The following is a 13785-nucleotide window of genomic DNA, read 5'->3' on the forward strand; positions in this document are numbered from 1 at the left end:
CCTTAAAACGGCAGCTCCCCTTCCATCTTCCCTGGCCCCTCACAGACCCCGGACACAGGGAGGGGCTGACAACCCCCAACACCACACGAGGCAAGGAGGCGCCCCCCCTGCTGCGGGAGCTGCACGCTGGAAACATTCCTGGCTACAGCTGCTTTTACTCTCCTCCCCTACCCAGCAGGGCACTACGTATCTACGCTTTCCTCCTCACCCACACCGGAAAGCCACAGTAACCCTCCCCCTCACCGCCCAGCCTCCCCTCCGACCCCCCCCCCCCCCCCCCCTTCTATAGCGTAGAAAAGCGCGGCGGGGCGGAACCTAGGCTCCAGCTCTGCGACTCTGTTGGACAGCTGTGTTGTCAATCACCGGAAACGGGCGCGTTGCCAGCGTGCCTGGCCCCTCGGCCGGGTTCTTGCGCCCCCTAGGGGCAGTGCGGGGGGGCGCCCGCCCGCCGGCCCGGGCTGGTCCGCGCCGCGGTGGCGTCCCCGGAGCGGCGCGGCGGGAGGGGCCGGAGGCAGCGGGCAGGGCGGCTCGAAGCGGCCGGGTGACGCCGGGCGGATGGCGGCGCGGCGGGCAGCCGTGGCAGCGCAGCGCGGCGGCGGGACAGGCCCGAGCCGCGCAGCCCTCCCCGCGGTGGCCGGCGGATGGGGCGAGGCGCCCTCCGCGGAGGGCAGCGGGTCGGCCATGGCCAGCGCCGGCCCTGAGGAAGAGGAGTCGGCGGCGCGGGAGGAACAAGCCCTGAGGAAGCTGGTCGTCCGGCTCCAAAACGTTCAGGAGAGGAAGCGGCTGGAGACACTGGTGCAGACCCTGAGCGACCTGCTGGAGCTGGCGGCCCGGCAGAGCGGTAAGGCGCGGGCGGCCCGGCCGCCCTGCCTAGCCCAGCCCTGCCCTGCCCTGCCCTTCCCCGCCCGCCGCCGGTCGCTAACGCGGCCTGTCTGTCCCCCCACAGCTCCCCGGCTCTTCAGCGGCAAAAACGTCCACGTGCCCTTGCTGCTGGTGGTGGACCTGTACCCGGGAGCGGCGGGCGTGCAGCAGGTACGGGCGGGCGGCTGAGGGCCGGGCGGGGGGCCGGGGCCGCCTTCCCGCCGCTCCGGCGTCGCTCCCCAGGAGGAGCCGAGCACCGCAGCCCGTTCGCGGAGTAAAAGTTAACCGCTCGGCTTGTTTGCTTCTTTTTAACTTGCTCTCTTCTGGGACACGTTCTGAAGCGGTGTCGATCTGTAAAAGGACGCTGTATCCGCTGGCATTTAAAGGGACAAGTGTTCAGCTCTTTGCGGGTCTCACTCCTTGCATCTCATTTAATGGCAAAAGAAGACTAAGTAGAAAATAAAATTAAGCGGTGTGAATACTGTATGACATAGGCATCTAAATTACCAGTATCGTTACCTGTTTTTGACATGTCAATACTGAATTTTGCCATGGTTCTGAAAAACAGAATTTTATAATATGAATTCATACATGTGTAGCCCTATCTTAAAAAGACAGTTGTATTAGTCCAGGTTTTGGTTTGGGTTTTAGTTTTTTTGGGGGGGATGGGTTGTGTAGGAATATTTTAGCTAAGAGTAGCTTCTGCAATTTAAGGTTCTGCTTGGCTGCTCATGTAACTTAACATTGACCCACTTAGTTTAGGTGTGGCACTTGCACAATTTGATGTTGTACTTATGGTACAGCTGCCAGACTTGTCATATGAAACAGCTTCTTCCTGGCAGGCATATATTAAATTTCTGACTATGTTATGCTTGAAGGATGTTTATAAGCTCCAGATTTCTGTGCAGCTCACTCACTTTTATTTTTTTAAGCCCATTTGTATGGTTATAATACTTTTGCATCTTTTACTTTTTTCAATTCAACTAGAAAACAAAACATTAATTATATCACAAATGCCTCTTAAATAGTATATTTTAAGGAGTTTTTTATATAGTAGACCTTAGCTGGAGGTCAAAAGCATAAAATTCAGATTAAAATATGGAATTGTATTTGTGTAGTGATTAATCTGGAATAACAGTGATCTCAGGTTTCCTTTGGAGACTAAATATTTATGCAGTCTAACGTTTTAACTTATTTTTACTATTCAATTGTAAAATCATTAAGAAATACAGAAGCATGACTCAGCAGTTATTTTCAGGATAAAGCATATTACATATATAACGATTTACAAAACCACTGGCTAGAAGTTTAGACTAGGAAGTAAAAAATACGTATTCCAACCCCAGCCAGGTCTGAAACGACAGCACAAGACTCTCATAAGTTCATAAGGAAGATGGTGATTGTTTAATTTTCATTTTAAGCATGTGAAAACATCTCACTCTGATTTAATATAGACTTTTTAAATGTTTTAATCTTCCGTCTGCCTACATTTGCAGTCCTACAGTGTTTCAGTTTAGGAGTTTTGGAGCTCCTTTGCATTACTACATTGTATTGAAGTGTGAAATTCATGGTCAATGCAAAGCTCAAATCCTGTTCCTCCTAAAATATCATAGGCTCTTCCTTCACATTCAGTTATGATAATTACAAACATCCACAATATGTTAGTAGAGCTCTGTCCTCTTGCTTCATTCACAGCAGTTTGTTTGCAGTCTTTCTGAATACACAATTCTTACTTTATGGCAGTGTTGGAGTAATGTAGTCCCGATTTCAGTGCGGTCTCTTTACACTGCTAATGAATTTTCGTTGAATAAATGGATTAATCAACCTCTTTTTCTTTTGACATTGTAATAAAATTGACTCACATAAGAGAATAAACACAGTAAAGAGGCAGAGCTGGAGTGAGGATTATCTTTCCCTCCCCTCCTTAACTGGTTACAAAGCATCACATTGTGCTGCTAATTTGCTTAATAGATCAGTACTGCAAGTACCAGTGCAAGTCATACTACAGGCATAAACACTGCAAGCTTCTTTAGAAGCAGAAAGGTACTGAGCTGGAATGTCAATAGTGCCTTAAAGTAAAATAGATATCTTTAATTAAATATGGTAGTTTCTTTCTGCAGTTACTCTGACAGTGATTGGAGCAGCTTAGAAACTCTAGAGCAAAATATGTTTACACGTGACTAAAGAGCAGTCCAGCAGAGCTTTATTGTCTCATGAAGAAGGCGTGACCTAATGTAGTATAAATTCATTGCATGCCAGAAATGAGAAGGGTCTGATTTAAAAATAACAGAGTTTCAGTGCTGCCACCAACTGTTTCTGTGTATTGAGACCTGTTTAAGTGTTTATAAGAACGTCTTTATTTATTTTTTTTTCTTTCCCTGTAACCTTGAGGATTTCTGTTATTTAAAAGGCCCTTACTTTCTTACACAATTATTAAACAGATAATAAGCTCTCTGTTATCTCAGGTTGTGATTTTAATATTGCAAATTAGACCACATGTCAGCAGGTCAGAGTTTCCATTGGTCTTCTCTGGATCCACCATTCTTATAAATGTTTGTCAGTATTTGGAGCCACAACAATCCAAATAAAAGTGCTTAATGGAAATACAGTTTTCATCAGAAACAGTGTTATTAGAAAAAGGAATTTTCCAAAGTCATTAAGCTAATTTTCATGAAGTTCTAAATTTTACAAGAACAATTAGTGTGGCATGAAGTGGGACTTTTAAAATAAAATATTTTCTAAGCAATAAACAGTGTATGAATTAACAGTTACCTCTACATCGTCTTCGCCATGCAAATTTGAAATTTGTACCCAATTGACTGTCACTGCTAAACTCTGTTTTGCTTGGAACGTGGAAAATTAGGTAATTACATATCCTCATCTTGGGGATGACCAATGGTTTCTAAGACTATTCTTTGCACCTATGTTTAGTCAGGACTCAGTTACATAGACTAGCCTAATCTCCCTGAATGTCCACAGTAATTGGTTTGCAGTCTCATGTAGAGCAAGCCAGCTTGCTATCCAAGCAAGAGAAGGGAATGGAAGTTGGCTCGTGGTCAAGCTCAATCTGCAGACATTAAGGTTGTAATTGATTTAAAACATTTGGCTCTGCAAATCTAACATGAAACACAAACAAAACTACTGCAGATAGTATGAGCATACCTCATGTAACCAAGCGTGTGAAAAATAAAAGCAGGATTCTAGTTCCCAGGGAGCTACATCACCTTTTTGAAACTCGCCAAAGCTGTCATGAAAGCTGTCCAGATTCAAGCCTATGCTGTTCCTATGGGTGTCTCTACACTACCAGACTTAAAATTTCATGTCTCTAAGTCTTGCAAACTGCAGGGTTAGAGATCATGCACTCTCCATGAACTTAGCTGTTAAACTCTTGGAGGTAGCCGTTTACAGTCCTGTTGTTGTCTGTCCTGTCTTGACCCCTTTGCTTTACATAACTCTTCTGCTGAAAACTGATCCAGTTACACATATAGTTTTTGAGCCATGCTTAGGTTATCTTCTGTCTTTACCCTTTTCTTAAAGCACACAGCTTTTCTTAAAGCCTACTTCCACTATTTTTTTTTTTCATTTATATGGCCAAGGAAACTTTTGTGCCTTGTTTTAACCTTTTTGTAAAATCTGCTTCATCTTGACTTTTGATGTTTCTCAGTTCAATTCTGCTTCAATACAGCAAGATTTTCTTGCTCATCAGTTAATTCTTTGTACAGATTTTGCTTACTGCATCCTCACTAAAGCCCATTCAATCATCAGTCTGCAGGCATTCATAAGAGAGCAGATTTCTCCAATACGGAAGACCAAAGAGGAGCGTTTTTTGGTTTTGGCATTATTTAGAGATGTTTGAAAGTCAACAAATTTGCATAGGATAGAGCAGGTAGCTATTAAGAATAAATATATTGGTTTTACTTCATGATCATTCCTTATCATATCAAAACTTTCACTGCCTTCATTACATTTTGAAAGCACACAGTACTGAGGATTGATGGTGAGAATATTAAATATTTAGTATTGTTTAGGTATCTCATCCCCATTTAAAATTGGACACCTTTAAAAACCTATCTTTTCTCCTTATAATTTCCAATTAAATGGCAAATCCTTATGGAAACACCCATTTTTCAGTAATATGCAGTGGTCCTCCCTGGCCCATGATGACATACTATGGATCACAACCTATTTTTCTCTCTGTCGGCATCTCTTTTAACCATGTGTACTTTATGCTCAAGCAGTGCTGAAGCACACTGAGTGATCTATTGCCTTCAGAATCATTAGAATATCAGTTTTATCTCTGTCTTTTAACTTTTTATGTCATTTGTCTTGTCTTGTGTTAACTATCTCTTATTGATTTAACTAGATAACTTTTGAGAACATCTGTCTTCCAAAAGCCAACAATATTAGAGGACAACATTGAAGTTCCAAAGAGTATCTATTCTAAAATAGCTGCATTTTTGTTTTACAGATGGGTTGGTCACTTCTTTGTAAATTAATAGAAATTTGTCCAAGTACTCTACAGAACATAGCTCCTAAGGATGTTGGGAAGGACTGGGAAGTACTGGGTGTTCACCAGTAAGTATTTTGTATGCAAAGAGTCTTCCAGAATGCTTGGTTATCATGGCAGCGTATATATGCAATGAAATATATAAAGTTATTACATCAGCTTCTAAATGGTTGTAGACTCATGCAAGCAGGAATCTTATCTGTGTGTATAAATACCTGATGGAGAAATTAAAGGATACTGAGCCAGGCTCTTCTCAGTGATGCCAGTGACAGGATGAGACGCAATGGGCACAAGTTGAAATACAGGAAATTCCACGTAAACATGAAAAAAATAACCCAAGTAAACTTTTTGTTGTGAGGTTTATTGGAACAAGTTACCCAGACAGACAGCTTGCAAAGTCTCATGCCTTAGAGATATTCAGAACTGGGCTGGTCCTGGCCCTGAGCTGTAGTTGACCCTGCTTTGGGCAGGGAAGTTGAAGTAGGAGACCCCCAGAAGTTCTTGCCAGTCTCAGCAATGCTGGGATTCTGTGGCTCTCAAGGTCTTCCATTTTAATAGACAGATGCAGTATTACCCGCATGGTTGTGTGTGTGTATGTGTGTTCTTTACGAATGTGAAGAATTATATCCACAAGCCTAAAGTAGTATAAATCAAGAAGAGTCAGTGGGCACAATTACCTTCAGAGAGGATGGTTCATTCTATATTTTTAATACGTTATCCTTGAGAAAATTGTGGCTTGAACTTGCATATCTCTGCCATTAGCCATCAAGGGAACCTAAGCAACTGGTTTCTGGATGGCTGTGGTTAGATGGGATGAAAACCCACATAGGTTAGCTCTGTCATTGTTCCATAGCACAAATGCTGATTGTAGATGTATACACGATACAAATGGGGAAGAAGGGCTTGGTTTGGTATTCTCTCACTTGGACAGATTGCCTCGTTCAGGGCTGATAATGACAGCAAGAAGCTATGGCCTTACAACTCCCCTAGTGAATCTGCCTCTGCCTTTCTAGTCTTCACCACACTCTTCCTTACAAAGGTTGCTGTAAGATAATTTGCATGAAGATACAGCTTGGTTTTTATGGGGTTTTGGTTGTTTGATTGGTTAACAGTGGCTAGGGTACATGGTCAGTAGGGGAATGAACTCCCTTGAAAGAAGTGTTGGCAATTTTTTTCGGAATGCAAAATTTATTTTGGTTGCTTTCATGAGCACGAAATAACTGAGCCAAAGCTGTACAAGCTAGGTATGATTTCTTTGGCAGCTTAAAGGCTTATTAATTGACAGAGAGTTATTCTGAGAGCTAGAGATATTGTTGTTCAATCTTGGGTCCCAGCAAATTTACTCTTGGGGCTGATCTTTCCCATAGCCTCCTCAGAGCCCATGTGGTGTGTGCAGTTGAACAAAACATCCTTTTCAAACTCAAATCTCACTAAAGATCTGATGATAACATTGCTGTACATGATGCCTTCCCACTACCAATATTTAGCCAACTGTGTATTCCTGTTTGATGTCTTGACAGTTTTCCTTGCTGAGGAGAAACTGGTTCTTAGTGGAGGAGTGGGCTCAGACATTTCTATCAGTGCCAAAGGCAGAGCAAGCCACCTAAATTATATCTCAGGTTCCTTGTAGGTGGACTGGACTAGTAATGCAGTGCATCAACACTATTTTGACTATATGCTGTTTGCAGCAAGGCAGGAAACAGTTATGGTAGAGAAGAAAAGGTCATATTTTTTGCAAGAGATTTTCACTTTTGTGTGCGTAGTTATTTTAGGAGAATAGAAATCTTAAGCTAGAAAAAAACGTTTGTTTCTTATCTCTCAACCATGAGCCAACTTGACCACATTACAGTCGAGTTTACAAACAGTAGTTTGGTATTGATTTAGGTGTTCTTGATAGATAGTGTGATAAATAATTAAATAGTTACTGTCACTGTGAGGAGAAAGGAAAGAAATTCCTTCAGTGTATTTCTGTCTTTTCTACAAGCTCAAAGAGACTTTATGAGAGAGGTTTTATAATCTCTTACATTAAACTCTCATATAGTAGATGAGGTTTAAAATATTTTACTCCCTCACTCTTGATTATACTTGAAATGAGATGGTAGATGCAGGGAATTTTCTCCTTGTATTAGACATACTTCAGTGTGTGATTATTTTACCCTGCACTATACTGAGCCAGCTCACATCTTTATATATCAGCACTTGCCTGAAGCAGATCACCCTCTATAAAATGCCCTCTTCCCAAAGCAGATTTCCTTTCCCCCAGCAGAAATTCTGAGTCATTGGTAGACAAGGGAGAGATATTTAATGGCTTTGGAGCCTTTGATAACTCAGTGGAGTTTTCCATCCATGCAGGGTGTAAGTAGTAAGGAAGTCTAAGCCACAGTTACTTATGGAGCAGAGAGGTGAAGGAATCTTCACCCCATGTACAGTTTATACACATACATGCATGTGCACACACACCTGCAACCACACAATAAAATGCATTAGGAATGCTTAGAGACTAGAACACTTTAATCAGGAGGTGAAAGCAGATTTAAGGGTTAGTGTAGCTCTTTGTTTTCCTTGATTCATCGCCCTGCAACTTAGTCCATACATGTGGGCTGTGTCCTTGGACAAGTATTTGCCTCAGGACTGAAAACACAAATACCACTATCTATCCTTGTCTGTAGACGTGTAAGTCTAAAATGTGCATATAGACGTTTCAGTGAGGTATCTATTCTCAGTTTAAGAAAAAAAAAACCTGCATAAACTGGATTTTATTTTCTATTCTTAAGATCATCCCACACAGTGTTCTGACTAGCCCTAGATTTTAGTAGCGGTTTTGTGTTCACAAGGGTGTAACGATGTAAGCAAGACATGGTTTATATGAACAGACACGGTATCTTTTATTAGACTAATACTGTTAGAATTTCCTGTCTTGCAAAAGATAAAGGGTATCTCCCATCAGACTTTACCTCTTATGTGTACTTTGGTCATCATACCTACAACACTAGTGCTACAACAGAGGAAAGAGAAAATAGCAACATCATAGTATGAATGGAAAAGAAATAAACCAGTGATACATGCGTTCTAGCTTATAAAGTTAGACTTCAGAAGGCAAACAACATCATTGCTAGAGCTGGGAAATGAAATCTGGATAAAACTTCTAAGTGCTGCTTTTTGTTTTTCAAGACAGGTCAAGAATACCTATTAAGGTATTGCAAACTACTGCACAATTCATTTTTATTATATATTGCATATACAAAGACTCACATTTGAAGATTATTAAGATTGCAGAATCAAGATCTCCAAAACCATGAAAATAAAAATATGAAGGTTTCTTTGTGAGATTTTTTTGTGTGAGTCTATCAATTTTTATTTAGTTTTTAATTACACAACCTGGGGGGGGTTTCCTCATTTGAGGTATGCTTCATTCAGTGCAAAATCAATGCTTATTTATCTTCTGTCATCAGTGTCATTCAGTATTTGGCCCACTGCCTTATTTACTGTACATTAATGATACCTTATGTGAAAACTGGTCTATTTATTTTCTTCTCGGCTTTCCTTAGTGCTCATCAGTATTGTCTAGAGCTTTTAAAATTTTGTTGGTGTTATGGATTTGTGGTCACTGTTTTACAGATGGTAATTTGAGCAAAATATGTTGAAAGTATCAGCTGATTTTTGGGTGGCCAGTTTGCTACATGCACTGAATTTTTCAGAGTAGTTATCATTGTTTGGCTCTCTTTCTCTTTAAATATTCAACTTTGGTTGACTCTGATGCAGCGTTTGAGAGGTTAATATCCCTGGTTCTCAAGCTGAGCCACCTAGAAAGGAAGAGGTATACAACTGGCAGTCTATGAAATACTTCTTTTTAGTGATTTGTCCAGCATCACATGAGTGCTGTATGGTGAATACTTAGATACTGTAGAGTCCTTCAAGATGCCGTTCAAGTTCTTAGCTGGGAAACTGCTACTTCTTTTCCAGCAAACCCAGAACTGTTCACTGTAACTTAACTCTTGCAAGAAACAGGACAGTGCCATATTGTCCATGGGTGGCTGCACTCCACAACCATTGTTTCTGTAGAGTAAACCCATTCTGAATGAAGCTTGTTCCCTGTAGAATTAATACATATAATTAATTAAAAAATCAAGTAAAATTGATATATTATGCATCATTATTTTAATAAAGTATGAAAGTAGTTAAATTGCCAACATTATTTCATTACTAACTTGAAAAAAACATAAACTGAAATAAAAGTTTTTTTAAAGAAAAGACTAAGGAGCTTTTTAAGCTTTTGCTAATTTCTGTAAGTGTTTTTGTTTTTAAAGTGAATGTTTGATAAAATTTTGTGTATGTTAATACTTCTTCAGCCGTAACTTTTTTTTCCTTTTTTTTTTAATTTTTAGGCAGATTCTTAAAATGCTTACAGTCCACAAAGGAAATATAAATCTCTCAGTAATAGGACTGAAAGCATTAAATCTACTCCTCATGTCAGGTATTGCGTGTTTTACTCTCCTACTTTGTTTAAGCCTTTAAAATACAGAACTGTGCTATAAAGTGTGTGACTGTATGAGTTGGGCCCAATTTTTTTTCTGTTTTATTCTGTAAAATCACTTGTTATTTGTAGTTGTATACAAAATAATAAGAGTACTGCTTTGCACCTTTTTTACCCATGTGGAAGGGATTCTCCTGATTTCAAGGTTGTGAAGAACATGACCAATTAATTTTCCCAACTTCTTATTAGCATAGACACAAATGCTTGCTGTTAAGTAGTTAAGTAAAATAAAATAAGAGCTTATTTTTTCTTACCAAAGTGTAAACGTCATGACATTCTGACTTGCTTCCTTAGTACTGGTTAGTACTTTTGAAAACAGTAAATCATCTCTGACATTTCTGTTATTCTGCTCTGCAGAGACCTAATCTTATCTTCTGTTGAAATTAGACCCCTAAGATAGAGATTCAACTAGTTTTATCTGAACTGGCATATAATATTAGCACAAATTACTATTAGAATAGGAATGTTTCCATTGATTTTAATGGGTTTTGGAATCAGCCTTATTTACAAACTAAGGATTAGGCTTGACTTTAGTTCAAGCTAATCCAGCTGTCCAAGCTTCTGCTGTAGGCAATAGAGTGAGGCAGGCCCTTTCAGGGGATGATTCATGCTATTCATTTGCCAGTTACGTCTTGAACATGTTTTCCTCTCCCTTTTCGTTGTCAAGAGGTCTGGAGGACTAGAGACTTTTTGTCTACTGAAGTTGGATAATACAGGTCTCCTTATAAGGCATTACACTGTGATTAATAATAACAATAGCAACATCTGGCTACTAGTGAGTAACTGTAACCAGCAGTTTCTTTCTTTTAGTTGTGAAGTATCATAAAGGTCCTGAGCTGTTGACTGTATATTCTGTAACAGTTTATTCCTGGCTGCAACTCTTCTTCTCAGCAGTTGATTAACCAAACTTAAACTCTCATTTCAGCTACCTTACTTCAGGAAAATATTTGAAATTGTACCTTGTCAGAAAAATCTCTTGCTATTCTTTATTTCTGTATGTCTGTAAGCTTGAACTGCGTTATAGCTGGAGCTGACAGGACAGTGTGAATGCCATATAGAAAGATCTTCTCTTAAAAAGAAAAAAAAAAAAAAAAAGACACAGAAAAACCAGCTGCATCTGAAACACTGGAACAGGCAATAAGGATTCTATTATTATTGCTGTAAGCTTGAAAAATTGTCATGAATCTTTTTGCCTACAGATGCGATAGAGTAACATTTTAAAAAGATTTTTTTAATGCCATAAGAGCAACAGTGAGACTGGCTTTTTAGTTCAGTTTCAGGCTGAAGGAATGGCTGAGTGAGAATAGGGTTTCATGGTACAGATGGTCTGATTTCATAGTTCACTGTAGTTGACAGGTACATTTCAAATCCCTTCTTGTTTTCCTCAGACAGTGTAGTCCTGACCTCTTTCTTCCACCAACCTTACTTCTTAGTGAAACTTTTCAGCTTGCTATGACTGCAAAAAGGGGTTTTTTTATGGGTCAGTTTTCTACCAGTTTAGTGAGTTGAACTGGCTCATTGGGGGGTCAGCAGTGTAAGGTGGGAACAAGAGTGGAGAGGGGAAACTGTCTTTCTGGCAGTAATGTTTTGGAACATCTCACTTTTATTTTAAAATACTACCTTCAGAAATAACATCTTCATGTCTTATACAAAAACCTGAATTTGAGTCATCAGAATAAATTTTAAAGGTAATATTAAAGAATTTTGGATTTTAATGTGTAAGTACAGTGCTTCAATAAAAATGTTGAGAACTAATCAGTGTAACATGTAATCTCTCTTGCTATTCAGATGTCATTGCTTTCCTGCTCTTGGAGGAAGAGGTGGATGTGTTTTCTTTGGTATTTAATGCCATGCACACTTTCCCTAAAAATGAAGAGATCCAGCAACATGGATGTAAAGCATTACACAAACTTTTTGATAAAGGTATTTATGTTTTCTACTTTGTTAGATTAGAAAAATGTATAGGTTGGGAGGGGACTGCAGGTGCTTATTTAACTGCAGTAAATGAATTCTTGCATTCCAAATTCTGGTTTGTGTATTATATCTGTTCTTTGAATGAGTTAGCACAAAACAGGTTTTCCAAGTAATATCACAATTTTTGTAAATTTGAGCAATGGATATGAAATTTTCAAAAAATCAAAATGTCTCTTTATTTCTGACTTTAAACTGAACAGATAGGATTCAGTGTTAGTAACACTGGAACAAAGACATTTTATTTTAATTTTCAAAAAACAGGGTTGTTTATTTAAAGACTGGCAAATTTTAGTAACATGAATAATTCTAAAATAAAGCAAAGTGTTTGCACTTTAGAAAAATATGTGATTCTTCTTTTGATCCTGACAATGCTGAAAGATAAATATATATCTGTGTGATAGTCCTATGTATCTTCTAAGAAATGACATCAGTATATATATTGAATTTCTGCACAATTTTCAGAAACTGTGTGTGTGATGGCCAGAGGTTCCTTTGTTGTAGCAGCCTTGCTTTGCATTGGAGTTTCTTGCTTCCAAATAAATATTGAGAAATACTAGCACTACTATCAAGTCTGCTGTACTCCTTTGCTTCAAAGATGGGCTCCAAGTCTTTAGATTTTTTTTCTTTCTGTCACCAGTTTACACTGCTTTTTCTATGTCTTCCTCCCACACGTGTGCCTGGAATTATATTCTTTCCCTCTTCCTCTCTCCCTAAATACTTTTGTCCTGCTGTGTTTTCTCTTCAATCTCCACAAAAGTCAGAGCTTCTTAGATTTTCTGTGAATGCTTTTTATAAGTGCCTGATTTTACAGATATACAGACTACTGCATACCTTTTTGATGGCAGTGCTAATGTAACAAGTTCCTAGGCTGCCCCTGGCTACTTTTTCCTGCTTCTGAGCCTCTTGTCCTGACTCTGAGGCCTCTGAACTTCTTCTCAGTTATTGTAATGTGAATGTTTGCCTAGCCTTAGCTTGAACCAGATTCAGAAAATGGTTCTGCTTACAAAATTTAAAATGTGTTGTTCTTTCTCAACCTGGATTAGTTTCCTTATCTGGTTCATTGCATGGCCATGAAGTTATGTCAGCACAAATGACAGGGGGCAGGGATGGAAAAACCTTAAGCCATTATTACAATGAAAGTAAGATATTATTAAAGCATGACTGTAGTCTTTATGGAGCAAACTCCATTATCAAAAAGGTTGAGAAGTGAAATAAAATCATGGAGTATGCGAAATGGCATTCCATCAAATTGTTTTTACTGTATGATTAGCCTTTCCTTCACTTACATACTGTCTTGGTGAGGAATATCTGAAGTTCATTCTGTGAAAAAGAGTAGAAGACTTTTTTAAAAATACTAGTTCACAGGGAAGCATTTAAAAGTCACAACTCAGTTACAGAAAGTGTAGGCAAGAAAAACATCTTTATAAAGTAGTTCAGTTTATAGTAAGAGGGGTCATAACTGTTGAAGATGGTATGTATGGAGAGTACCTTACTTCTGTGAAACAAAAGAAATAAATATAAGGAAACTTCATAAAAACAGTTTTCTCATGTTGTACAGGATATGAATTATCTTTTCAGAACTTACTTTATCTCTCTTGCTTTTCTATTTAGTTCCAGAAGAGCAGCTGGCTGAATTTGTTGAAAGCAAAGATCATATGATCATACTGAAAGTATTTAAAGAGTTTCCAGAGAAAGAAGAGGTGATTCTTCCCGCGCTTTATTCATTACATTCCTTAGCTGGTCCATGTAAGTGTATTATCAGAAGTTCTTTTCAATTCTTCATCTCCCTTACTGTGCATCAGCTCACCTCCATTTGTGGTAATCTTTCAGTAATTCTAAAAAAAATCAGTGAGAACTGGTTGGAAGCTGCCAGACAAATCACTTTTCTGATTTCTTTGGGAAATACTGA

The 13785-nt window shown here is 39.2% G+C and overlaps 1 protein-coding gene across 6 annotated transcripts in view; it reads left to right on the forward strand.

Annotated features, from left to right (window-relative positions):
* Nucleotides 1–481: 481 nt before the first annotated feature.
* Nucleotides 482–13785, forward strand: part of LRRK2 (leucine rich repeat kinase 2) — a 71770-nt gene continuing 58466 nt past the window's right edge. For 3 of the 6 annotated variants that reach the window (XM_074903297.1, XM_074903294.1, XM_074903295.1), the window contains exons 1-6: nucleotides 482–841; nucleotides 947–1032; nucleotides 5330–5436; nucleotides 9754–9842; nucleotides 11691–11825; nucleotides 13488–13622. In XM_074903297.1, coding sequence (XP_074759398.1) covers nucleotides 556–841; nucleotides 947–1032; nucleotides 5330–5436; nucleotides 9754–9842; nucleotides 11691–11825; nucleotides 13488–13622 — 838 coding nt within the window. In that variant the 5' untranslated portion in view covers nucleotides 482–555. Of the gene's footprint in view, nucleotides 1033–5329; nucleotides 5437–9753; nucleotides 9843–11690; nucleotides 11826–13487; nucleotides 13623–13785 lie in introns of all 6 variants that reach the window. The other 3 variants (XM_074903292.1, XM_074903296.1, XM_074903293.1) reach the window with 1 other exon arrangement.

Source organism: Athene noctua, chromosome 3 (genome assembly GCF_965140245.1).
Source record: "Athene noctua chromosome 3, bAthNoc1.hap1.1, whole genome shotgun sequence".
Classification (NCBI taxonomy): domain Eukaryota; kingdom Metazoa; phylum Chordata; class Aves; order Strigiformes; family Strigidae; genus Athene; species Athene noctua.